Source organism: Megachile rotundata, chromosome 15 (assembly GCF_050947335.1).
Source record: "Megachile rotundata isolate GNS110a chromosome 15, iyMegRotu1, whole genome shotgun sequence".
Classification (NCBI taxonomy): domain Eukaryota; kingdom Metazoa; phylum Arthropoda; class Insecta; order Hymenoptera; family Megachilidae; genus Megachile; species Megachile rotundata.
The window spans coordinates 12,218,298-12,244,785 of record NC_134997.1 but is presented as its reverse complement, the minus strand read 5'-3'; the positions used below and the strand labels follow the sequence as shown (position 1 = coordinate 12,244,785).

The 26,488-nt window shown below is 43.3% G+C and overlaps 1 protein-coding gene across 5 annotated transcripts in view; it reads right to left on the bottom strand.

The window, feature by feature from the left end:
• msi (RNA-binding protein musashi) overlaps nt 1-26,488 on the bottom strand; it is a 111,534-nt gene that overhangs the window by 62,578 nt on the left and 22,468 nt on the right. For 2 of the 5 annotated variants that reach the window (XM_076540293.1, XM_076540289.1), the window contains exons 1-3: nt 22,447-22,644; nt 21,321-21,399; nt 6,477-6,601 (exon numbers count right to left, since the gene is read on the bottom strand). Coding sequence is in view for 4 of the 5 variants with exons in the window: in XM_076540289.1 (XP_076396404.1) it covers nt 6,477-6,532 (56 nt within the window). In the remaining variant the exon portion in view is untranslated. Of the gene's footprint in view, nt 1-6,476; nt 6,602-21,320; nt 21,417-22,446; nt 22,645-26,488 lie in introns of those variants that run through there. The other 3 variants (XM_076540290.1, XM_076540291.1, XM_076540288.1) reach the window with 3 other exon arrangements.

Sequence of the window (26,488 nt, the reverse complement as noted above, 5' to 3'; positions counted from 1 at the left end):
AAATCGAAAGGTGGTCAAACGATTAAATGAATAAATAAATCGATTAGATCGAGCAACGATTCAATTCCCGACGATTTATTCGCGAACGTATTACGGTTTCGACGAAGACGTCCAGGGGAACGCATTATCGGTGAAACGTCCGCCTATTTATAGTCAACTCGATGGGACGAATGCACTCTTTAAACTCGCATTTCCGCGGCAAACGGAGAGGAACGAGGATCACGCAGAGAAAGGAGGCCATCCGTGTAGACGTTAATTCGAGCGTGTCGCCAGGTCTGAGGAAATATTCCAGCGACTGAATTTCGCCTCTATCCTTCCAAATTTTTAGCGCGTTCGGCAAGACGCGCGTTCCGCCCCGTTAAAAACACCCGGTTTTACATCCTCGATTTTGCGTCAGTTGCTGACAAAGTTCAACCGCGGTTTTCGCGGAAAATTCACTATGCGAAATTGAGTTTCCCCTCACGCTGTTTTCGCTCGAACGTATTATACATTCGAGGCGGTCGAACATCTTTCGACCCCGTCGCGTGCCGGACAAATTGCCTAATTTCACGAGACGTCGTAAATTTTCCGTTTGTTTCCGAGAAGATCGATCGAACAACTTCGGCACGTAATTTTCGGGACGGTTTTCTAGGGGATATTCGAATCGAACGGCGACCATACGAGACAGGTGCCTTTTATAATTCAACGTCGCCTATTTACTCGAGCGAAATCACAGCGTACTAAGCAACGCGTTTCAACGAACGAGAAGAGCCGCTCTTACGAGACTACGAACTGCTTTTACAACTCCCTCGAGGCCGGAAGAATCATGGTTTCGTAAACAGTGGCCCATTTCGCTACGACGAATTCCCGCCTTCATTGGGTTACATGCGTATACAGGGTAGCTCACAAACAGTGCCCTGAAATGGCTGACGTGATTCTGAATGAGATTTTCCTTTGCAGAAATGGGGTTCGAAGCTTCGTTTCTGAATTATTAAGAAAAAACGGAGTAATCAGAGCGCGACGTGCGCAGACGCGAGAGCGACAGACTCAAGGATTGCGCATGCGCGGACGGTAAGTTCGAAGCTGTCGCTCTCGCGCATGCGTAGACGCTAGGTTCGAAGCTGTCGTCTGCGCAGGCGCAGTCGCTCTGTTTGGTTTTTTCTTAATAATTCAGAAACGGAGCTTCGAATCCCATTTTTGCAGAGGGAAAAGTTGTTCAGAATCGCGTTAGCTACCCCCTATTTCAGGGACCTACTCTAATTGTGAGATATACTGTATAAACATAGTGAAACAAATAGTGGAAATTATTAGTAGAGAAATAACCTCGAAAGAATTCATTTAACTTTTTACCTAATAAGTTTTAAAGTTGCTGTTTGCAAATAGACAAATTACCTTCGAGTGCAAAGGGTTAATACTCTTCAAGAGTTGATACTTTTCAAGAGTTAATACTCTTAAAATTTAGGTCCAACTATAATTTTCATTATCGAAGATCGCTGAATATAAAATAGTCACATTTTAATTTTTATTGTTTGTTTAAATATTACACCTACGTATAATTAAGTATAATGTGTACACCTACGTTTAGTTAAGTATAATGTGAATATTTCTGACGCATCTGACAAATAAATTGTACGGAATTAAATAATTGCACAACGTTTTTTATAAATAATATAAAACTGGTAAATCGTAACCACGCTTGGTTATCGCGCGGCAAAAGTTATCGACTCCGCGCTAATTATCGACGCAATTACGATGTAATTAACGTCGATATTCCGAACACTCGTTCGTTGCAAGCGCTTCGTTACATCGAACGTAATTGAAACGACACAGGTTTTCTGTTATTAATTAAAATTACAAGAAATTTTAATGGATACGCTATTGTTGTCTTCGGGAAAAAGCACGGTTAGACAAGGAGGAATTTTTCGCAATTTGCAGCCAACCCCATGCGGTATTAGTTACGATACAAGTAACACGAAATACACAGTTCGATACGCGTTACGGGGTTTATCGAGGAATCTTCTCGGCGCATTTACCGCGCTATCGGCACATATTTTAGGTCAACGGGTCTCTGTTTCCGCCTTCCATTTTATTTCTTACTGTTCGCAAAAATCTACTGTTTTGAAATTCGTAATTAAAGGTAAGTTTCTCTCTTTCTTTTCTGTCACAGAGCTATTAATTAACGAACACTATTAGTTTATTTATTTTATTAGTTTACTTATGAGAAAAGGGTGATGGAGAGCTGTTCTTCAATTCTTAATTAAAACAATAATTATCAGAAGCGTGATCAAAATTCGGGTGATATTTATGTAAAGTGTTCGTATAAATAATAGTATTTACAGGAAAATGACTTGCAGTGTAATTCGATCGTTCGAAATGCGGTTTCGTAGCGATTGAAATATTTAAACGCGACTTTTTCGGCCATTATATTCCGTATTTACCAAAGTCGAGGAAAGAAGGTGCGTCCCACATCTTCGAAAGCATCGAGAGCCTATCATTATAGCGACCGTTCGCTCGATTTGCGAACGTTGAGCCGCTTCCGAAGGATTACGGTCGCGCGCGCGCGCATCCTCCCGTGCAATATTCACGATAATGGCAACGTGACGTAGAAACATTGCCGAGTATATGGATCGTATCGCGTGCAAATAGAATACTCGAGCAGCTTCCATACGTCGTTTTTCCGCCGGCTTCGAACGACTTTTAATCGATTGAAATCTTTAAAATCACGGGACATTTATTGTTGTGGGAGGAAAAACTACTATTGCTTTATGATGACAATTATTTATGACAACTATTACTTTATGATCATAATTATTGATCAGAATTATTGATCATAATTATTGATCTCAACTGTTGCTTTATGATGACAATTATTGATGACAACTATTACTTTATGATTATAATTATTGATCACAATTATTGATCTCAAATATTGATCTCAACTATTGCTGTATGATGACAATTATTGATGACAACTATTACTTTATGATTATAATTATTGATCACAATTATTGATCAGAATTATTGATCATAATTATTGATCACAACTATTGCTTTATGATGACAATTATTGATGACAACTATTACTTTATGATCATAATTATTGATCAGAATTATTGACCATAATTATTGATCTCAACTGTTGCTTTATGATGACAATTATTGATGACAACTATTACTTTATGATTATAATTATTGATCAGAATTATTGATCACAATTATTGATCACAACTATTGCTTTATGATGACAATTATTGATGACAACTATTACTTTATGATTATAATTATTGATCACAATTATTGATCTCAACTATTGCTGTATGATGACAATTATTGATGAGAACTATTACTTTATGATCATAATTATTGATCACAATTATTGATCATAATTATTGATCACAACTATTGCTGTATGATGACAATTATTGATGACAACTATTACTTTATGATTATAATCATTGATCAGAATTATTGATCACAATTATTGATCTCAACTGTTGCTGTATGATGACAATTATTGATGACAACTATTACTTTATGATCATAATAATTGATCAGAATTATTGATCACAATTATTGATCACAACTATTGCTTTATGATGACAATTATTAACCACAATTATTGTCTTACGATCATAATTATTCATCACAATTATTGTTCACATCTATTGCTTAAAATAGTTGCACTCTATGGTGCAACCCTCTATAAACCTCCTACATAGACAAACCGCCCACCATTTCCCACATGCGTCAGAACTAATCACACCTCAACTATTAAAACAAAAAAATGTTCTAAACAATCGTTTACAAGAAAAGTAAAAAGCAGTCTCCTCTACAAATACTAGAGCTCCAAATTGAAGTAATCGATCACATCGACTAAAATTCTTGCGCGAAATAGCACAAGGGGTTAATAGGTAAAAGTTTTATCTCTAATTCGGTTGAAAGAGTAAGCAATATCCCACGTTATGAACTTTAATTTCTTCCCACGAACGCGTAAATTTTACGACTCCGATTCTATTGATTTTCCGCGGTAGAAAAAAGAGGACGACGCAAAGAAGCAAGAAATAAAATGTAAACGTAGAATGTCATTCAGGTTCAAATGATCTAATTCAAAGCACCTCCCACGCGTACTCCAGCGTCCGAATTTAGTCGCGTGGGCGATGCACCTGCCGGTTTCTCTCATAAAATAGATTAACGGTGTACGAACAAGTTTGGCGAGCCGTCTTCCTGTTGTCCTCAATGAACCTCCCATAAACAGGTGCCAACTTTGTAAAACGACGAGTATCGATGTCGTTGACCACCGCGCGTTTAGCAACGGCTAATTGGGCTATTATCGGATCCGTTTAGCGGAGTAGCCGCAATCGAATTACTGCTTATCTCTTTTCGAATGATCGATGCTCGACATACTGTTTACCCGAGAATGTCCAAGTCTAGCAAAGGTAATCCACGATATGGGACGATACTTTCCCCGAAAACCCGGGTGGATGATGTATCGTTGTGCGGAGTCTGCTACGAGTCACAGGCTCGAACGCCATAAATTACCGTCGCCCCTTAGGAATCGATGTCGGCGATTCTCTGTTACGGAATAGCTCCAGAATTTAACAATTTCCCCAAAATGTTACACAATTGGGGAAATAACAGTTTCACAATTTCCCCAATTCCAAATTTTCCCAATTCACAATTTTTCCAATTCACAATTTTTCCAATTCCTAATTTCCCAATTCCCAATTTCCCCAATTCCAAATTTCCCCAATTCCCAATTGCCCCAATTCCAAATTTCCCCAATTCCCAATTTCCCCAATTCCCAATTTCCCCAATTTCCAATTTCCCCAATTCCAAATTTTCCCAATTCCTAATTTCCCAATTCCCAATTTCCCCAATTCCAAATTTCCCCAATTCCCAATTGCCCCAATTCCAAATTTCCCCAATTCCCAATTTCCCCAATTCCCAATTTCCCCAATTCCAAATTTTCCCAATTCCTAATTTCCCACTTCCCAATTTCCCCAATTCCACATTTCCCCAGTTCCCAATTTCCCCAGTTCCCAATTTCCCCAGTTCCCAATTTCCCCAATTTCCAATTTCCCCAATTCCAAATTTTCCCAATTCCTAATTTCCCAATTCCCAATTTCCCCAATTCCACATTTCCCCAATTTCCAATTTCCCCAATTTCCACTTTCCCCAATTTCCAATTTCCCCAATTCTCAATTTCCCCAATTCCCTCATTCCCCAATTCCCACATTCCCCAATTCCCACATTCCCCAATTCCCACATTCCCCAATTCCCACATTCCCCAATTCCCACATTCCCCAATTCCCACATTCCCCAATTCCCAATTCCTCCAATTCCCAATTTCTCCAATTCCCAATTTCTCCAATTCCCAATTTCTCCAATTCCAAATCTCCCCAATTCCCAATTTCTCCAATTCCAAATCTCCCTAATTCCCAATTTCCCAATTTCCCACTTCATAATTTCCTAATTTCCTCAAATTCCTCAAACTTTTTCGTTACCGGACTAGTGTGAGGATATGTGACTCTAAAGACCCATATATGACCTCATCCAAATGTGTATACGCGAAATCTTCCAAAGGAAGACTAGTGTGAATCAGACCGATAGTGATTTCTCCCTAATAGGTATACACGAGATCTTCTAAAGCATCTTCCGAAGCATCCATGGTATGTGCAGTCGCGAACAAAGATCGTAACAGAAAAAAAATAAAAGAAAAGACACGGTGTTTGCAAAATTGCGACCGTCCTGAAAGGGGTGTTTTAATCAAAACCTAGAGACCTACTTTTTCTCGCAAGATTTTATACGCATCGGGTTGTAAATTCTGTTGTCCGAGACTCTCGAGTATTTGAAGCGATGGTGTATAAATGGCGGCATCTTCGCGGGATCCAGGATAAAAGACTCGCGGGCCAAAATTCGTGGCGCCAATTACGGTGCGACCGTATTTCGTCTTCTTTGAAGGCAACAATGCCTCGTGGCCGCTTTCTTTGGGCCATTATTCGCACGGTGACGTCCTTTCCGTAGGAGACTTTACGGATTGAAAGTTCGCGAGCGTTCGCCTCGACAATGGCGACTTCGAATCCGCGGATCGAGATTCCTTTGGGCGATATTTGCGTTCTCTGGCGATACGTACACACGGACAGCATGCAACTACGTACGTAGAGAGAGAGTACGTATATATATATCTAGAGTTTCGATTCTAAACAATCCGGAACGAAGCTTCCAACGGGAGACTACGGGTTCGCTCGTACGTCGGAGCGTGCAATCGCCTCGGTTATCCGTCACCGTTACCCTTCCCCTATCACCGTTGGCTAACGTAGAAATACGCGGCGTACGCTTCCGTAGATCTTCGTTGTTTTTCGCGATTTTGGAACCATGGCGAGTGCACGGATTTCCATTAGGCTGCCACTCGACCGCCGTCGAGACTTTTATAAGAGGCTTCTAGTAATACTTAATTCCAAGGCGTGACAGATACAAGCTACGACAGGATCGCTTACCAGTTCTCCAGGATGCCGACGTTCGAAAAGTTTGGAGGAAAGCTCGCGGCTGCCATCGATGATGGTCACGACAGCCTTTGTCCTATCCTGTCACTTCCGGTACTCTTCGTAGCCGTGACGCGCCACTGAAACGAGAGGCGTCGTTAACGGGGGCAATACCTTTAGAATCTTAACAAATTACACAATTCTTTCTTCTATAAAATGTTAGTGTAACATCTTACAAATATTGTCTCAAAATTTTAAAGTGTTAGAGTAATCTATTCCTTCTCGTAATAATGATTGTCGTGTTTCGAGAGGTTTGCAGACAACATTGTTTTAATAGATGGTGCTAGTTTTCTTTAAATTTAAAAAGTTACTGTAGGAGGATGCAAAAGTTACGTATTGTGTAGAGTTCCTCCTCGAGTACTAGCGAGAGAGTCAAGTCTCGTGCGCCGTCTAGTGACGAGCGTACGAACCACAACTTTAATCGGTGTTAGAACGTTCTGTAAATCCATTCGTTCTCACAGTAATGATTGACGTGTTTTATAGGGGAGGTTTTCAGATAAAATATTGTTTTTTATCTGAATTAATTATTACATATCTACAGTTCACATATGATACGGTGCACATATGACGCACGTATGGTTCATATGTGACGTATCTATAGTTCAAACCTGACGTAACTACAGTTCACATATGACACACCTATGGTTCACATATGATGCACCTATGGTTCAGACGTAATGCACTTACAGTTCACATATGACACACCTATGGTTCATATGTGACGTATCTATAGTTCAGACTTGACGCACCTACAGTTCACATATGACGCACCTATGGTTCACATATGACGCACCTATGGTTCAGACGTAATGCACTTACAGTTCACATATGACACACCTATGGTTCATATGTGACGTATCTATAGTTCAAACCTAACGTACCTACAGTTCACATATGACACACCTGTGGTTCACATATGACGCACCTATGGTTCAGACGTAATGCACTTACAGTTCACATATGACACACCTATGGTTCATATGTGACGTATCTATAGTTCAAACCTGACGTACCTACAGTTCACACATGACACACCTATGGTTCACATATGACGCACCTATGGTTCAGACGTAATGCACTTACAGTTCACATATGACACACCTATGGTTCATATGTGACGTATCTATAGTTCAAACCTAACGTACCTACAGTTCACATATGACACACCTGTGGTTCACATATGACGCACCTATGGTTCAGACGTAATGCACTTACAGTTCACATATGACACACCTATGGTTCATATGTGACGTATCTATAGTTCAAACCTGACGTACCTACAGTTCACACATGACACACCTATGGTTCACATATGACGCACCTATGGTTCAGACGTAATACACTTACAGTTCACATATGACACACCTATGATTCACATATGATGCACCTACGGTTAATATGTGACGGACTGCCATTTCATATGTGACGCACCTATGTTGCATATATGACGCATCTATAGTTCAGACTTGACGCACCTACAGTTCACACATGACACACCTATAGTTCACATATGACGCATCTATGGTTCAGGCGGGACGAACTTACAGTTCACATATGACACACCTATGGTTCATATGTGACGTATCTATAGTTGAGACGTAATGCACTTACAGTTCACATATGACACACCTATAGTTCACATATGATGCACCTACGGTTTATATGTGACGGACTGCCATTTCATATGTGACGCACCTATGTTGCATATATGACGCATCTATAGTTCAGACTTGACGCACCTATAGTTCACACATGACGCACCTATGGTGCATATGTAACGCATCTATAGTTCAGACTTGACGCGCCTACAGTTCACATATGACGCACCTATGGTTCAGTAATAATCTTGCGTGACTTAAGGGAGGCAATACCTTTAGAATCTTCTGTAAAATATTCTGTAATAGGCAATAGTCATAATAAATTATACCTGAAATTTCGAAAATGTCCTATCAAAAAAAATTCAGAAATATCAGGTTATAATGTATTGCCCCCGTTAAACTATCGAAAACCCCGTAACCCGAATCGTCGCGAGATACGTTTTTCGCGCGGAAAAACCTCGACGCTCCTTTCTCGCGTTATTATCTTTCTACTTTCGGCGCGGTTCGCGTCTCAACGGCCACGGCAGCCGGTGTATCGGTAATGAACGATCTATTGTGCTGGTAGGTGCTCTTTCAAACGGCGAGACGCGGGGAGAAGAGCGAGAAAAGGAAGAGAAAGAGAGGTGGGTGGCATAGAAGAGGTATGAAAACGGCACTCGTTAATGGACTCCCAGACTCTTTCACCCTGTTTCTACCCTTCCCTATCGGTTTGTTTCTCTCTCTCCGTCCCCCCTTTTCTTTCTTCCGCATCGTTCTTTTCTGCCCCCTATCTCTCCTTTCCGCCGCGTTTCGCCCGCTTCTTCCCCGGCCGGTCGTCGCGCTTTCAAGCCCGCTTCTTTTCTCCGCGTACCTTTCATCCTACTCGTCCGCAGCTAGCCGACGCGCGTAAACTTTTTCCTTTGCGTACCTGCTCGTTACTCCCAGCTTCGATTAGTCGAAAAATGGGCCGACGAAAAGACAGAAATCGTTAGCGAGTTTCGAGAGAGGCAAAACGAAAGATCGATAGCGGTGGAAAAAACCGGGAATCGTTATCGGGAGGAACTGCTCGCTAGGCAACGCTCCGGGGCTGATCTCGGTTCATTGTCTCGTTCGGACGATATCGCGTTAAAACTGTAACGGAATTCCATTCCGAAACGACAATGATCGCTGGCGAATCGATACGGTAGACAACCCGCGGGCGTTTCGAGCGTGTTTTTGCCGACGGAAGATACGTTGTTTTTCAACGTAGTTATTCGCGGATCGAAGGAACTCGGATATCGCGGTAGTATGCAAATTCCGCTCGGACTCCGAATTAACCGGCTAATGGGGAAATTATTTGCCGGATTATTCCGCGAAAACGGGCCGAGTTTCTCCGGGAAATTTCATCGTCTTCGAGGGATGATCCCTGACCCAGTTATCGCGGAATTATTCCTGTAGCTTCTGCGAAATCACAATGCTAGTGCTCGTTATTTTCGCGCGTACGATTAAAGGAGGGGCATCGATCGCTGATCAAACGAATCGCACGGGAAAGAGTCGCGTTCAGGTGTATTCGGTCGCGGAGGGTGTGCGGGATGGCGCTAATTAGCGGGTACATCGGGGAACGCCGGGAACGCGAGAAACGGGGCAGACTGGTTTGCTCGGAGAAAGCGACAGCCACCGAAATCCGTTGTCATCGATCGCCGGCATTGTCCGCCGCCATTGTTTGTCGGTTCGCGCGTCACCGATAAGGGCTGCGATTCCGGATTCCGCATTCGCGACTCGCGATTCGCGGCATTATCTTTGGAGCATGCTCGCTGAAACGGCGAAAGATTCTTTGTTCCCATCGCGATTCATCGATCGCTTTCAAACGCGACCATTCGACTTCCGGAATTAATTGGGGAACATCGACCGTTCGGACTATCGGTTTTTCGCCCAACACGCTGTCGATAATCTCTCGACGATCGAAATGGGTCGAATTACATAAAGATGGCACGGAATAATGGCCCGCGATCTCGGAAATTAATGTATCGCAACATCTTGATAATCCCATTCTTATTATAGACATACCGGCGTAGAGGAACTGGCACTTCGCCAAATGATGCATCCGTGATCGGCCCAGTTCGAAATAGATCCCGAGGTGAAAATAGCTAAATGAAAGTGTTTAAACTTACAAATTTCTTGATTCCCGGCTCCAACAAATTTTAGATAAGAACTACGAATTATTTCCTGATCGATAACGTTCTAAACCGACCGACAATTACCTCCAGCAAATATTCCCGTATCGAGTCTCACCAAGAGTCCCCCCCATGACGAACTACCCAGACTGTTTCAATTTGTGCCTCGTTAGAAACAAGGAGTGTTTTATACGAATATCGCCAGCCACTCGAGACCGCTGTTTGTTTTCAATCTTCACCGTTCAATTTTCCTAGACTGGTAATCGCGGTAACTCAGCTAAACACGGGGCGATCGATACTCTCGGGTGTTCAAATAGCGGAATCTTAATTTTGCACGAATTTTATTGTTTTCCGATTTGACGTGCTTGACTGATGTGGTCAATTTTATATTTATGATCAATTTAGTTTTAATTTGGAATTTAATTTGTAGAGTCGATTGTATAATATTATAGTCATATAACATTTCAAGTTTCTTTCTTCTGTTGTAATATTTCAGCTATGTTCTGATTAATACATATGCGGAATCATAGTGCAAGGAACTACAGTGTTGCTTTCAAACTAAGTAGATTGCCTCTACAGAGCGTCTCACAATTAATGTAAGTCCATAAAATGGTAGCTAATGCGATTCTGAATAAAATTTCCCTTTACAAAAATTGGATATGAAGCACCGTTTTCGAATTATTAAGCAAAAACACGGACCAATCAGAGCGCGATTGCGCATGCGCAGCCGCTAGGTTCGAAGCGTACGCGTCTGCGCAGTCGGTAAGTTCGAAGCTGCGCATGCGTACTCGCGCTCTGACTGTTTTTCCTCAATAATTCAGAAACGGAGCTTCATATCCAATTTTCGCAAAGGGAAATTTTATTCAAAATCACGTCAACTACCTACTCATTGAAGCTACTAATTGTGTGACACTCTGTATAAGTAAAAGGTCTTGAAAGAGTATCTCGAAGAACTCCATATTAGCGAACAGAGTGAATAATCCGTAAATAACCGTAAAATACAGAAAAATTTCGCGATGTTTGTTTTGAATGATGCAGGAAAGAATATCGCGGCGATTTTGCAGTAACTCTACCGGTATTTCCACTGGCAGTTCAGCAGCCTTTCACCGAGGCGATGGTTTATTTTTGCAACGCAACGGTTCGATTATTTTTCAAGCGTAGTGCGTTTAGAGAGACCGGTTACTGGATACGTCGTTGGAGGCATAATACGTCTCTCTTTACGAGCCAGCTCGACGAGCTAGTTGACTGAAATTTTCTATCGATTGCCATAATCGGCTGTTCTGTTTAACAGAAATTTCAACGAATTTCTCGAGTTTCCTCCTCTTAGAAATTCTTAATTGTCGATTTCAAAAGGAAGTCAACGTGATTAACAACGCGTAGTGGTTAATATTTACATAATCGAGTTTGCACCGATTGGAATAAATATTCATGGTATCTGTTTACGAAGCTGTGACAAAAGTAGATCTCTCCGGGACGATTAAAGCGTATCGATCTTACGCTTTTAGAAAAATGCCTTATTTATGCTACACCGACGCGACGTCTCTTATCCTTTATTTACAGTTTAACAAAGTAGATCTTGTAAGAGAAGAGAATGGAGCAGTTCGAAAGGCGAAAAAATCTTTTACGATGGAAATTCGCGATGGCCCTTTATTTTCTCTTTTCGCAGGGCGCCACGACGACTGTCTCTCCCCTCGTTCCCCGCCTTTTGGTAAGCATCCAAGACAACTTCCGGCCCCTTGGCCGATCCTCAACGTCCACGTCTTTAACGAAATAAAATATGCGATTTCGGCGAAAGTTTCGACATAAGCGCAAATTTCTTCCGAAAGCATAGCACTTCGTTTAATCGAGTCTCGGACGGCGACTCTTTAATCGCGCCAATTAATTCGAGAGTAATCCAATTAGGAAAGCTAAGAATTAATAAAATCCGTGGCCGATTTCCATTTCCACGCTTATCCAACGGTTCTTCGTTATCGCTCGAGTTTCTCGATTCGAAAGCGTGCTCCAAGAGGCTGCTTCCATCCGAATGAATTTTTATCACACCCTCGGATTTCTGCGTTTTATTGGTCGCTTTTCATTTTCACCGAAACAAAGGAAACGAGTCCGTGGCTCTCCGGGGAGTCCCTTAGGCTCTCACGATTATTGTTTTCAAAGATACTAGACGTTGATTAACGAAACGGTCTCTTTACGATGACCTCTTGGTTTCCCAAAGCCTTTACACTATTTTGATGAATATTGTGACGCAATACTTTATGTGGAGTTCAAATATACAGGTCCACTTGCAGTTGAAACTTGATTTCAATACGTATATTATTAGTGATACGATTCAGAAAAATATTTCACATATTTATTAACAAAATTTGCACTTCTGTAGCTTCGTACATAATTACTCGGAACGATATACAGGGTTGTACATCTAGCAGGTCCCTGGAGTGGGAGGCGACTGGCTAATGCGCGCGCAGCCAGGCTCGAAGCGGTTCTCGCGCATGCGCAGTCCTCGCGCTGATTGGTCCGTGTTTTTTCTTAATAACTCAAAAACGAAGCTTCATATCGCATTTTTGCAAAGGGAAAAGTTGTTCAGAATCTCGAACTCTATCACTCTGGTCCGATACTTATACTAGTTAGACACCCTTGTATAGTTAAACATTGCATAATGTACCAAATTAATATAACACTTCAATTTTCTTTATCTGTTTCAACACCTTGCCTTCATGACGCACTCATGACGCACTCACGACGCATATATGACGCACTCGTGACGCAATTATAATGTTACAAACCAGCAATCTTTGTCTCAATTCTAATTATAAACCGCATATCAGAACGCGCTTAACATTTGAACTTTCTGTAACTGCCTTAACGTAGCAATAATTAGCTGCGAATGACGCAACCTAGAAACTGCAGGTTGATATTGTAGCAGATTCTGACAAACAGTGCAAAGAGAATGTCCTTATTTTCCTTTGCGCTGCAGAAATTTCGAAACTGAAAAAGGAAATTTACGATTCCTGGCTCCGCGGAGTCTCTGAAACTGTTCGATCGTTACGAGGTTGCGATGGCGTTTCGAAAGAGCGTCTTTCCGAATCTCCTTGGAGCAAGAGAAAAAGGAGTTTGAATTATCGGTCCAGCGAAACATCGGAGACTCCATGGCGCGGCCACGGAAAAAGGTCAAAAGCGAGTGAGAAAAGGCGGAAAGGATCTCGCGATCGTATTCGCGCGTTGGAATCTCGCGAGTGCTCGTCTTTCGGTTCGCGTGGTCCACTCGAAATCTGGGTTACATCGTCGAGTGGCCTGTTTTTCTTTCCCCCTTTGTGGCAGATCAATTTTGTTGTGCTCGAAACGCAACCTTAACGAGGAGCATCGTTTGCCACGGAAGGCAACGTGCGTAGGACATTCATTAAACTTGCATTTCTTCCCTCTCGATCGAATATTCATCGAGCGGGTTCGCGAACAATCCGCTTTTGCCCGGAATGCTTGGCGCGCTTCCAACCGTGTTTTCAAAGGATTACAAATATTTTCAGAAACACCCCTTCGCGAGACAAAACGGTAAGACGCGCCCTTGAACGGCGACAGACGCGCGTTTCAAATAGCCTTGCTAATCTCGGTGTCGAACGGGAAGCCAACTTTCGGGATTAGGTCGAAACTAGTCTCATTTCGAAGTTTCTCATCATCGGCTAATTTTCTCGTTGAAACGTTGACCATAGACAACTTGAAGAATCGTTTTCTCCGAGAACCGTTGAAATCAATTTGTGCAACGAAAGCGTGATGTCGGAAAAGCGGTGGAGGGGGTCGACGAGAACCGTAAACGGTAAAGGCGAATCGCGTCCACTTTCTCCATCCGTTTCTAGACTAGGAAGTCGTAAATCCCCTTTACCGTTTACATCACCGTATCGAGACGACGCAACTCGATGTTTTATGCAACGTACGCGTAACGCTTTGACATCTTCCGCTGGAAATAGGACCGTTCTAGGTTAAAAAGCGCCAGGTACAAACTCGTTAAGCGTAATGCATCGATTCATAGCAGAGGCGGTACGTGGTCGTATTTTTTTCGAAAAATCGAGACGAACACGTGGGCGAACCAGAATGGGCTTGGTTGCTCGATTGCCGTCGCCAGCCGTCTCGTTCCGCAAAACGCTTCAGCTAACCCGATGAATTTTCTACAAACGGTGTTTTCACGTTTCCAAGAGAATCGAACCTGTCGCGGTATCTTGAAACAAGGGCTCGAGAGATGGCGATCTTCGATGACGAGCTAAAACCGAGCGATTAAAGCTCGATGTCGGATAAACGCCAGGGAACGAATAACGTCCCGGTTAACTTTTGTCGGATGTATTATCCGCTCGCCGATAATTGACGTGGCGTTTACGTCGAGGCTAAGAACGTTATCGGTGATTCCGTCGGATCGAAGGCCGACGTCGACTTTTATGGACGACGATGCGGCTATTTCGGTGTTCGATACGCCTTGGTTGCTGGCAATTCTTTACGACGTCCATTTATCCTCTTCTCCTACCCGATAATTACCCGAGACACCGCGGTTTTCGAACGGTGTCGAAAAACGTAGCCCACGTCGGGGACTTCGCAGCCAATTTGTTGCTCTTTTACGTGTCCCCGTTTCGACTGGTGGCAATTGCGATGTTTAACAGACTGTTCTCAACAACTGCAAATTGATGGGTTTCCACGTAGATTAAGTCCAACGTCGTCGAACAACGCTCTCGAGACGATTAATTATATATTCGAGTCTAATCACGGGAAGTCACGAGAGTACGCGTAGTCATCGATCGTGTATCGATCTGTCCTCGATCAGCGATGCGTCGTGGGAACAATTAGTGCAGGACGTTGATTGTTCGGTCTCTACGGTGTATCGAGACGGAAAGAAGTCGAAATCGAATACATCAGCGTAGTTTCGAATATGCTTGACACTTTACGTTATATTTATTGTGTATGTAGAACTGAAAATTCGATTTTGTTCTACGATGAGGTGACGCACTCATGACGCACGTTATAGTTTAATTGTGATACAGTTTGATACAGATGATATAGTTTGGATTACGTATAGTTTTTTGTATGTAGAAGTAAAAATTCATTTTCGTCCTACAATGATGTGACGCACTTGTGACGCACTCGTGATGCACTCATGACTTACTCGTGACGCACTCATGACACAATCATGACGCACTCGTGATGCATTCATGACACAATTATGACGCACTCGTGATGCATTCATGACGCATTTATGACACACTAACGAGGCATTCATGACACAATCATGACGCACTGGTGACGCAATCATTACACGCTCATGATGCAGTTGTAACACAATTGTGACGCATTCATGACGCAATCATGACGCACTCGTGATACATTCACGACGCAGTCATGACGCACTCGTGATTCATTCGTGACACACTCATGACGCACTCGTAATGCATTCATGACGCAGTCACGACACTTATGACGCATTCATGACGCACTAATGAGGCACTCAAGACACAATCATGACGCACTGGTGACACAATCATGACACACTCATGATGCAGTTGTAACACAATCATGACGCATTCATGACGCAATCATGACGCACTCGTGATGCATTCATGACGCAGTCACAACACTTATGACGCATTCATGACGCACTAATAAGGCACTCAAGACATAATCATGACGCACTGGTGACGCAATCATGACACACTCATGATGCAGTCGTGACGCACTCATGACACAATTATGACGCAGCCATGACACTTATGACGCACTCATGACGCACACTATAGTCCAAATGTGATAGTCTTGCATTGTAATTGCAATTTTGATTCGACTCTAATTATAATCTGCACAGTCAAGGACTGCTGAAAAAAGATTGCTTAATACTCTAACGTTCCTCAATTGCCTGAACTATCTAAAAAATTGTAGGTCAAGAAGTTAATAGCTGCGATTCCGACACACGTGGCAAATAGTACACTCGTAAAAGAAAATGTTCGAACATTGTAATCTGCAGTGAGACCGCTGAATGTATGAAGCACATTTTAACGTCTTTCCATTGTCTCGAAGTTGCAGGACCGTGAATGACACGACGCTGAATATTGTAAGAAATACGAACAGTATGTAAAATGAAACGCTGCGAAGCTATGAATTGATAGATCGATAAGTTTATAATTTCATGATCGGTGACACGCGAGGATCTAAATTAGTCGCGACTTAGCCGAACACGCATCGTACTCGGGTAACGCGAGCTTTAACCTCTTGACCCCGACATCCAAGCAACGGAATGCCTCCGCGCCACTTAATTTCCTGCACGTCTTTGAATCGTGTCAACGAGTCCTTCCATTTTTTCCCGAAACGAAGGAATTTCCTTCCGGATTTTCCTCGCGGAATTCCATCGCTTGAAAAGTAGCGTATCGATTTTCGCTCGCGAGATTTCGAGTCCCCGAGCGAAGTTCCAGATAATTTATCGAACTTGTAAATAATACGGAAGAAAATGTCGCGAGGCCAAATTAGATCCAGCGATTTGAACGTTGGCCAAACATCCACGAAATCGATTACGAGCGAAATTATTTACCGAGGGAGATGGATCGGAAAAAATCTCGATCGTCGGAAGATGTAATTACTTTGCTTTTTTCCGCGCTGATGAGGCCGGCACACAAGAATCCAGATATTCTCCCTTTTTTGCCGACGGATGCGCACGGCGGCGAAGAAATCCCCGATGAAAATCTTTTAATGTACCCTGCGTAATCGCGGACCGCTCAGTGGAGCAATACACGCTCCAGACTTTTTCATTCTTCGCCAACAAAGAGATCGCGTTGCATGCGCCGTGTGCCATTCGCTGTCTTCAAGGGGATGCGACCGAGGCTGCGGCCGAGGACGCGGAAAAGGGTGGAGATCGAAAAGTGGAAGCACGCCAGCCTGTGAAAAAAGCTCCGCGAGATGAAAACATCGCCGAGTGATATACCTCGTACCAAGATTACAGAGTGTTTCTTACGTAAAGGGAACGTAATCGGTTACGCCGATTAGAGCAACGAAAGCCGGTAAAACGCGGAACAGTTTTTTTTTTTGAAAGCGGAACGTTTCCTAGTAGAGGCGTTCAAACAGTCGTCGATTCCGTCGCAATTTCGCGAGTCGCAATTACAACCACGTTGATCTTCGCATCGCTGAGCCAGCGAAATGAGAATGAGAAGGTCGAGACCCACCGTCGAGAACACGTCGTACTTTTATCACGCCCGCACCAAATTATGTTCCTTTTTCTGTTTCCTCGCGCGTGCTGGAATCCTGGCGAATTCTCCGAGATATAAAAGTTCCGCTGTAAAAGAGTTCGCTCGCGAGTTGTACAATTGCAAATTATTCCGCTGTCCGCTTCAATAACCTTCGTAACAAAAAATATCTCGATGAAATTAATTTATTTGAGATTCTAGATCCGAGAGATTTTTCATGAATCCGCGTTCGAAAGCTCAGCGACAGAAGCTGTGGTCGAAATGTTGTTAACGAGGTTGCTGGACCGAGACGGAGTAAAATAAACGTAAACAAAGATACATGGAAGTCGAATCAACGCGTGTAGCAGCCGATGACCTACTATTGACGCTGCAGGCCTGTTTCAGCTACGTGCACAATGGAAAAGGTAGCAACTCAAAACGAACCTAGAAGGAGAGAAAGACGGGGAAATAAAAGGGGAGACGGTAGATTCTTCCTTCCACGAAAAAACTGTGTCGTCCATTGTCGACCGGTACCCATCGTGGAACAATCGGAATAATGAGAAAGCTACGCAGCCGAAAACTCTCTGCTGCTAGCGGAGTCCTTCATCCTAGTCTTCCAGCAGACTGTCCTTTCTTTAATCTCGGATATCTATGGCCTCGAAGACGCTCTAATTTTAGCCTACGATTGATCTATCTTCGATGTAACCCTTTGTTAAGCGGCTGAGATGAGATGTCTGAAATGTTGCGTCAATTCTGGGTTTGACGTCTATTGAACTGATAAAAATATGAGGGACACTTTATCTCATTTGAACCTTGAGTCAGATTTGAAGTGTCCTAAAGGGTTAATACCTAGTCTGGATGCAACAGAAGAATAGCTTAGCGAATGCAGACGGTCTGTCAACGAATACGTGAATTTGAAGAATTTTTCGAAGGGTAGCAGGTTTTAAAGGTTGATGAAGAAGCAGATGGACCAGTTAACCGAGGTGGAACTGATAAAAATATGAGACACCTTATCTCATTTGAACCTTGAGTCAGATTTGAAGTATCCTAAAGGGTTAATACCTAGTCTGAATGCAACAGAAGAGGAATAGCTTAGCGAATGCAGACGGTCTGTCAACGAATACGTGAGTTTGAAGAATTTCTCGAAGGGTAGCAGGTTTTAAAGATTGATGAAGAAGCAGATGGACCAGCTAACCGAGGTGGAACTGATAAAAATATGAGACACTTTATCTCATTTGAATCTTGAGTCAGATTTGAAGTATGCTAAGGGGTTAATACCTAGTCTGGGTGCAACAGTCTAAATACTGGATGTAACAGAAGAGGAATAGCTTAGCGAATGCAGACGCTCTGTCCACGAATATGTGAAAGGTGTTGGAAGAGATTTTTTGAACAGTAGCAGAAGGTTCTGAAGGATGAAGAAGTAGATGGACCTAATCGAGGAACCTTGACAAAGTGTGAACGATAAAGGACCGTGCTAAAAATACATGAAGCATTATATAAACGAAGACTAAAGAAAGGTAGAATAGTCGCAGGCCAGACGAAAGTAAGTTCCAAGTTTAGCCAGATGACGCGGTTAGAAGCTGGTATGTATAATACTAAACATAGCGTGGCGAGTGATGCTCATTTTAGGAAAAGACCCGGCCGCGTTGAAGAGGAAAAATCAACTCCATCGTGCAACGAAATCGACGGTTGATCTTGGCCCGCAACAAGGTGTGACACCTTGGAGAAACTTAGTAAAGGTTCCGCGGAAACGAGGCTTGCAACGAGGAATCTGTCAGCGTTTATGGCAGCACCCGGTCGTTAATCAACGCGAGTCTTGGCAAGAGAATCCCGCCAAGAACAGCGCAACCATTAAGTTTCTTGTTCTGCCACCTTCGCCCCAGGACAATAAAACCGTCGGATTGGCGCGGTAAGCTCGTTCGCGCTTGATCGAATCATTGCTTGGCTGTTTAAGATGACGCCGGAAATAAACGGCGGAGCGATCGAATAAATCTCGTGCGCCGTCATATTTTTTCTCTTTTAACCCTCTTCATTTCCTCGAACGATATCGATAAAGGGATACCGGTCGACGTTTCGTATTTGCGCTCGAGGTACTCTCGAGACCCGAGCATAAAGTTCTGTTTAAACGGGGAACAAGGCGCTAGACGACGTTTACGAAGAACCTAGAGAACAAGAGCCGCGGCCAAAGTTGGCAAATAGTTACAGATTTAGCCAACATCTGGACCGGTCTCTAGTTCGCTCAACGACCCGATCGGTTTCTAAATAACTTCTCGATATTTCGCTGCTGAAAAACATTCTTACACGAAACGCTTCTCGTAGCAGAAATACCTTTGGCGTGCATGTCACTCGTGACGCACTATATGCGTCATAACATATCAAATTTGTAGGAGGATTTGCACTTTGCTCACAAAAATCGAATAGCAGAAAAATTGCTTTGACTTATATGCATCACACTCGTGACGCACTATGTGCGTCACAACATATCAAATTTGCAAGAGGATCTGAACTTTTCTTGTGAATCGAATGACAGAACAAATAGCTCTGACTTATATGCATCACACTCCTGACACACTGTGTGCGTCACAACATATCAAACTTGCAGTAGGTTCTGGACTTTTCTTGTAAATCGAATGACAGAACAAATAGCTTTGACTTAAACGTATCACACTCGTGACACACTATGTGCGTCATGATACAACATATCAAATTTGCAGCAGGATTTAGACTTTTCTCACAAATTGATTAATAGACAAAATAGCTTTGACACGCGTGTCATACTCGTGACGCACTGTGTGCGTCATGATGTAACATATCAAATTTGCAGCAGGATTTGAGATTTTCTTATAAATCGAACAGTGGAAAAAATCATTGACATGTGTGTCGTACTCGTGACACACTATGTGCGTCATGATACAAGATATCAAATTTGCAGGAGGATTTAGATTTTTCTCATAAATTGATTAATAGACAAAATAGCTTTGACACGCGTGTCACACTCGTGACGCACTGTGTGCGTCATGATGTAACATATCAAATTTGCAGCAGAATTTGAGATTTTCTTATAAATCGAACAGTGGAAAAAATCATTGACATGTGTGTCATACTCGTGACACACTATGTGCGTCATGATACAACGTATCAAATTTGCAGCAGGATTTGAGATTTTCTTATAAATCGAACAGTGGAAAAAATCATTGACATATGTGTCATACTCGTGACGCACTGTGTGCGTCACAATACAACATACCAAATTTACAGCAAGATTTGATCTTTTCTTATAAATGAAATAGCGGAAAAATCTTTGACTTATGCATGTCAAACTCGTGACATTATGTGCGTCATGACACAACATATTTGCAACAAGATTTGCAGTTTAGTATGAATTATAATTTGCATAGTTAAGGTCCCCTACATACTGAGTATTGATGGTTCAACTTTCCTTATAACATTGAAGCAATGGGACCACCAAAGAAGTCATATGTGGATGTTTAACGAGAGGTGTATTGCATTTGGTGAAAAAATTGCAAGACACCCTATACAGTATTAAAACGGTATGAACGTGATCCAATGTTTACGTAACAGAACAAAGGTAGAAGCGTGTCGCGGCGAAGCCATACGCGCGAGCAACGCTATTTCACCGTGGCAAATTGCTTTAGCTGTTTGAACCGCCACGCGGCTTAGGTCCGTCCTCGTAAATTCTAATTGGATCATAACGCGACGAGTAAAACACAATACCCGCGCATGCTTTTCAAACTTCTCGCACGGTCGTAACGTTTATCTTCGAAACGCGCCTGCATTAATTGCCGTGAATAATCGCGGGAATAAACGTTAGCGAAAACATACGGGACCGAAGTAAAAAGCGAACCGGAGATTTATAAACCCGAATGAACTTACAGCAGGACGTTAAGACCGCGAGACGTCTACGGTGTTCGATGATCCAAGTTCAAGGCTTCCCTCGTCGAATGCGCTCATCCTGGGTGAAGGAAATTCCTGGGGAATTTGCACGCAAATTTTCCGACGTTCCACAGTCACTCGTTCTCACGACATTTTGTAATATCGAGAATGAAACGATTCGGGGATGTGACCCCGATTCGTACGGTGAAGCTTTGCAAGCTTTTCGAATCTCGACGAATACCGGCGCAATCGATAATTGCAAATTACCCGGCCGGATTACCGGCTACTGGCTGGGAAAGGAGGCAAACAAAACCAACTTTTCGTCCAGCTCGGAGATAAAATTCGCCCATTGTTCCGCGGGAATTCGCGTTTTTTTCTCTGTCGCGGAACGAGCGCCAGAAACAACGGAGAATGGAGAACGAGCAGATAAACGGTACGCGGAAACAACTAGAAATTGAAGACCAACGATACCGCGCGAAAATCTGTGCAGCCGTGCGCCGATCGGATAACGTCGTTAACGATAACCGCGTTTTTCATAAGCCGAATTGTTCGTTTCCGTTAACGTAACGATTACTGCGATTTTCAACCGTCTTCCAATTAATAAATCTTCCGATTCGGGTACATAAAGCAGATTTTTATTCGATACATACCAAGTGTGCAAAATCCGTAGCACGCGATTAACATGGAATTAATAATCGTAAATGGATTAATCGGTATAAACGACGTTTCCGTGATTCAATTAATTTGACGCAATCCACTGGAGAAAACTTGGCCACTTTAAACGATCGCGTAAAGGAGGCGCAGAAAGCATGTAGGGAAACGTCTCGTATCGGTTTTTTTCCCGGCAGGAAAAGTTTCCTCGGCCGAGTTGCGTCGGTTCATCGATCGGGTACTCGCTCGAACGATTCGCGACTTCCGATATCCGAGGGGACTAATTTGCGGGGATTTGGGTCGGCTGATACACGCGCGACGGTTGATTCGCGGCTTCCGATCTGGCGAGACGGTTTCGTTTTCGTCTGCCGGCGAAATTATTGATTCTGGCACGCGATGGTCTTCGATTTCCTTTTCCGGGTGAAGGACGAAGCCCGAAGATCGGTCTCGGAGGGATCCGTCCTTCGATAATCACCTCGTGTCGGCGTGCGTTCAACAAGTCACTGTCACGAGTTCGATCGTCGTGGGCGGGTACGCAGAAAACGAGCGACAGGTGGAGCGATCTCGATCGAGGGTGATCGTCACGCGAGCAACGGTGAAACTCGTGTCGGCGAGCGAGGGTACGCGCGAACCAACACACGCGACAACGTACGCTCGGCGACTGAGTTTGATATCCTCTCGGAGGGTAGGCCGTGGAGGAGAAGCCCCCACTCCGCTAGAGACGGGGGCGAGAGGGTGCTCTTCTCTCCGGTGTCTATAAAGCGACACGAGGCGAGTGCGCGTGCGTTCGACGGGAGCGTGTGCACGCTTTTGCCCGCAAAGTGGCAACCGGTGGCACCGGCCCGACACCGGCGAGCCGGCTCCTCGCCTGGCCTGGCATGGCCTCCTCGACGTCTATTTACGCAGACGATGCACCTTGTCACGCTCGCACCATCGGCTTCTGACACGCATCCTCGAGGACGATGCACCGAGCCACCCTCTTTAACGCCAACTTCCTCGGGTTATAAACATCCGCGGAAAAATATGTCGAACCTGATATTGACGGATTTTCTTCTCCCTTCTAACCGCTTGTACTCGGGTTTACCGTGGATCACGGCCGCGCTGTAACGCGGATTAACTCGGATTCCGATTAAACCGGGATCCTGTTCTTACGAGCTAACTCCTTGCACTATGATTTGTCAGGTGCGTCAGAACTAATCGCAGCTACACATGTTCCCCTTAACCTACAATTTTCTAGGCTGTTGCGTCACAAGTAATTATTGATACAACGTTGAGGCGACTGAAGGAAGTTCAGATGTTACGCATTTTTTTAGTGATTCTTAATGATAATTAAGGTCAGATCATAGTCAGAATTGAGTCTTAGTTTCTTAAAATTAGTATCAAGACTTAGAGCATTGAATTTAATAATACGAGTCTTCTTGCATCTGTGTGTCATGAGTGCGTCACGAGTGCGTCATAGGTAAGTCAAGAGTGCATCACAGCTAGCTAATTATTGCTACAACATTGAAGCAACTAAAGAAAGCTCAGATGTTGAGCATTTTTTCAGTGACTCTCGATGATAATTAAGATCAGATCATAGTCAGAATTGAGTCTTAGTTTCTTAAAATTAGTATCAAGACTTAAAGCATTGAATCTAATGATACGAGTCTTATTGCATCTGTGTGTCATGAGTGCGTCACGAGTGCGTCATAGATAAATCACGAGTGTATCATGGCTAGCTAATTATTGCTACAACATTGAGGCAACTAAAGAAAGCTCAGATGTTGAGCATTTTTTCAGTGACTCTCGATGATAATTAAGATCAGATCATAGTCAGAATTGAATCTTAGTATCTTAAACTTAGTATCAAGACTTAGAGCATTGAATCTAATGATACGAGTCTTATTGCACTTGTGTGTAATGAGTGCGTCATGGGTGCGTTATAGGTAAGTCTCGAGTGCGTCACAGGTAAGTCACGAGTGCGTCATGATTGCGTCACGGGTCTTCTCTCTCACTCTCAACTAAATCACGAGTGCGTCATCGGTGCGTCATATGTAAGTCTCGAGTGCGTCACAGGTAAGTCACGAGTGCGTCATGGGTGCGTCGCGGGTCTTCTCTCTCACTCTCAACTAAATCACGAGTGCGTCATGGATGCGTCATATGTAAGTTTCGAGTGCGTCACAGGTAAGTCACGAGTGCGTCATGATTGCGTCACGGGTCTTCCCTCCTTACTCACAGATAAGTCACGAGTGCGTCATGATTGCGTCACATGTATTCCCTCCTTACTCACAATTAAATCACGAGTGCGTCATGGGTGCGTCATATGTAAGTCACGAGTGCGTCATATATGCATCACGAGTGCGTCATACGTGCGAATCGATTACGCAAAGAAAAATTTCGCAAAATTTCGATAACCGTGTAAGGGATGTACCATTAATCGGGCAACGCCGGGGAAGAAAACCGCGACACGAGCCAAACGAATTAATCGTCGCAACCAACCGAGAGCACTCGATAAACAAGAAACACGACGTAGTACAGCACTTTAAGCTCCCTAGGGACGGGGAAATTTAAGGTAACGTTAACCCACAAATTTAAGGCGACTGCATTGGCGTCTCGCTAACCATTCTCGCGTCGATGTGTATTTATGGAAAGGATGCACCGTCACGTTAATCGAACCATACCGCAAGTCGATACACCAGTCTTTGCTCGGCGAATAATGCGCTGGCGGTTAATGTTTTCGGGCACAGCTGAGTTTTTCGACAGACACTGTACTCCATAAACGAAATGGAGAAGGTTGGAAATTCTAAACGAATGTAATTGAAAACGAAGGCAATAGTTCGAGATGTCGATTCGTGAATAGATGGACAAGTCATGTGAAAGTAAAATTTGTCTTTGTCTTTGTGATTGCAGGTGGGTCCTGCTGGCAATTTTATTTAGGGTCTAACAACTCTTGTAAGAGGTGGGACCTGATGACTTTATTAGCGTGACCTCTCTGGAGCCTCCATTGAGCTCATCCTCAACTGAGGAATTTTCCTTTCTGAAAGTCGACCGAGGAAAACTTGTTCCTCGTATCTCATCTTACATAAATTTTATCCTGACAACAACAAACTTGAAATCCTACAAAATTAAACTCTGTAAAAGTTGTCCTCGATGGAAGACAAAACGAAAAAGCGTGCGCTCCGGGCCGAACGCTAATCGACGAGATAGGCTCGTTAACGCGTACAATTTAACTTATTTAATATAACGTAACAGCGAGATATTGCATTCCAGCGCGCGCTGCTTGAACGTGGGTGGAACATTCCGTTGGTATTGATTCGTTATAGTTCCAGAACATCTCACGGAGAAACAAGGAGACCCACGAGGAAAACTTACGAGTTCACGTTTTGCGAAATCGCGGACGATAAACGAGCACGAAAGGGAACTTTTTATTCGAACGCTTTAAGTCGACAGAAAGTTCGAGCGTGAAATTGAATTAATCGATCGAGCTAATAAGTTGCGTATTTCCATTTAATCTTGCCAGAAACGATGCAAACGCAATCGCAAATATTATTCCACGCTCGTGTGCCAATCGGTCTACTTATTGACATTCGATAACCGATCAATAAACCACTATATGCTAAGAGGAATCTGGCATGCGATAAACGTTCAACGTTAAAAGATATTTCGCGAATCGGTTGCCTAAGCCGATGTTCTCGTTTATCAAGATCATTCTTTTCAATTATAGTAAGGTGAAAACACAGAAAAATTAATGACGGAAAATCGCGATTATACAACGCTATTGGATTAATAAATCAAGGACTAATCGATAACCATCAAAAAATTCTTCGATTCTCATCCCGGTCGAAAGTCATTTGTCACGCTCCTCGAATCGAATCTGCCCCGAAATTCGGGCCAATTTTTCCGCTCGTAATCTAATTTCGCGCCACGATTTATAGCGATTTTTGAACACCGAATATTTCCTATTCGAAGTAGCTTTCAATTCCGTAGAATGATCCCATTCCCAGAAAGCTAACGACATCGGCACGAGCCAAGATTTCGACAAAATGTTCGATGGATGACCAGCCATTATTTCGGTCGTCGTAAGAATCGCGCATCCGTCAGAAATCGTTAGCTGCGTCGACGAGCAAGAAATCCAATGAGCTTTCGAGTTAGCGAATCGCGCAAAAACGGAGGCGGCAAAAAGGAGAAGTCTCGCTAATGGCCAGACTGTGCTCAGACATGAAATCGAAAGGATATTCGAAGATACAGGGTGTCTCATTAATGTAGGATCAGTGGGAGATAGCTGACGTGATTTTGAATAAGATTTTCCTTTGCGGAAATGCGTTTTGAAGCTTCGTTTTTGAATTATTAAGGAGAAAGGCGGAGTAATCAGAAAGTGATGCGCGCGCAGACGCCAACATGGCTGCGCAGGCGTGACATGGCTGCGCGCGCATCGCGCCAGTCACCTCCCACTTCAGGGACCTACTAGTTGTGAGACAACCTGTATACAATGTTATATTCAATACTATATACAGTACTACATGTATAATACTATAGAC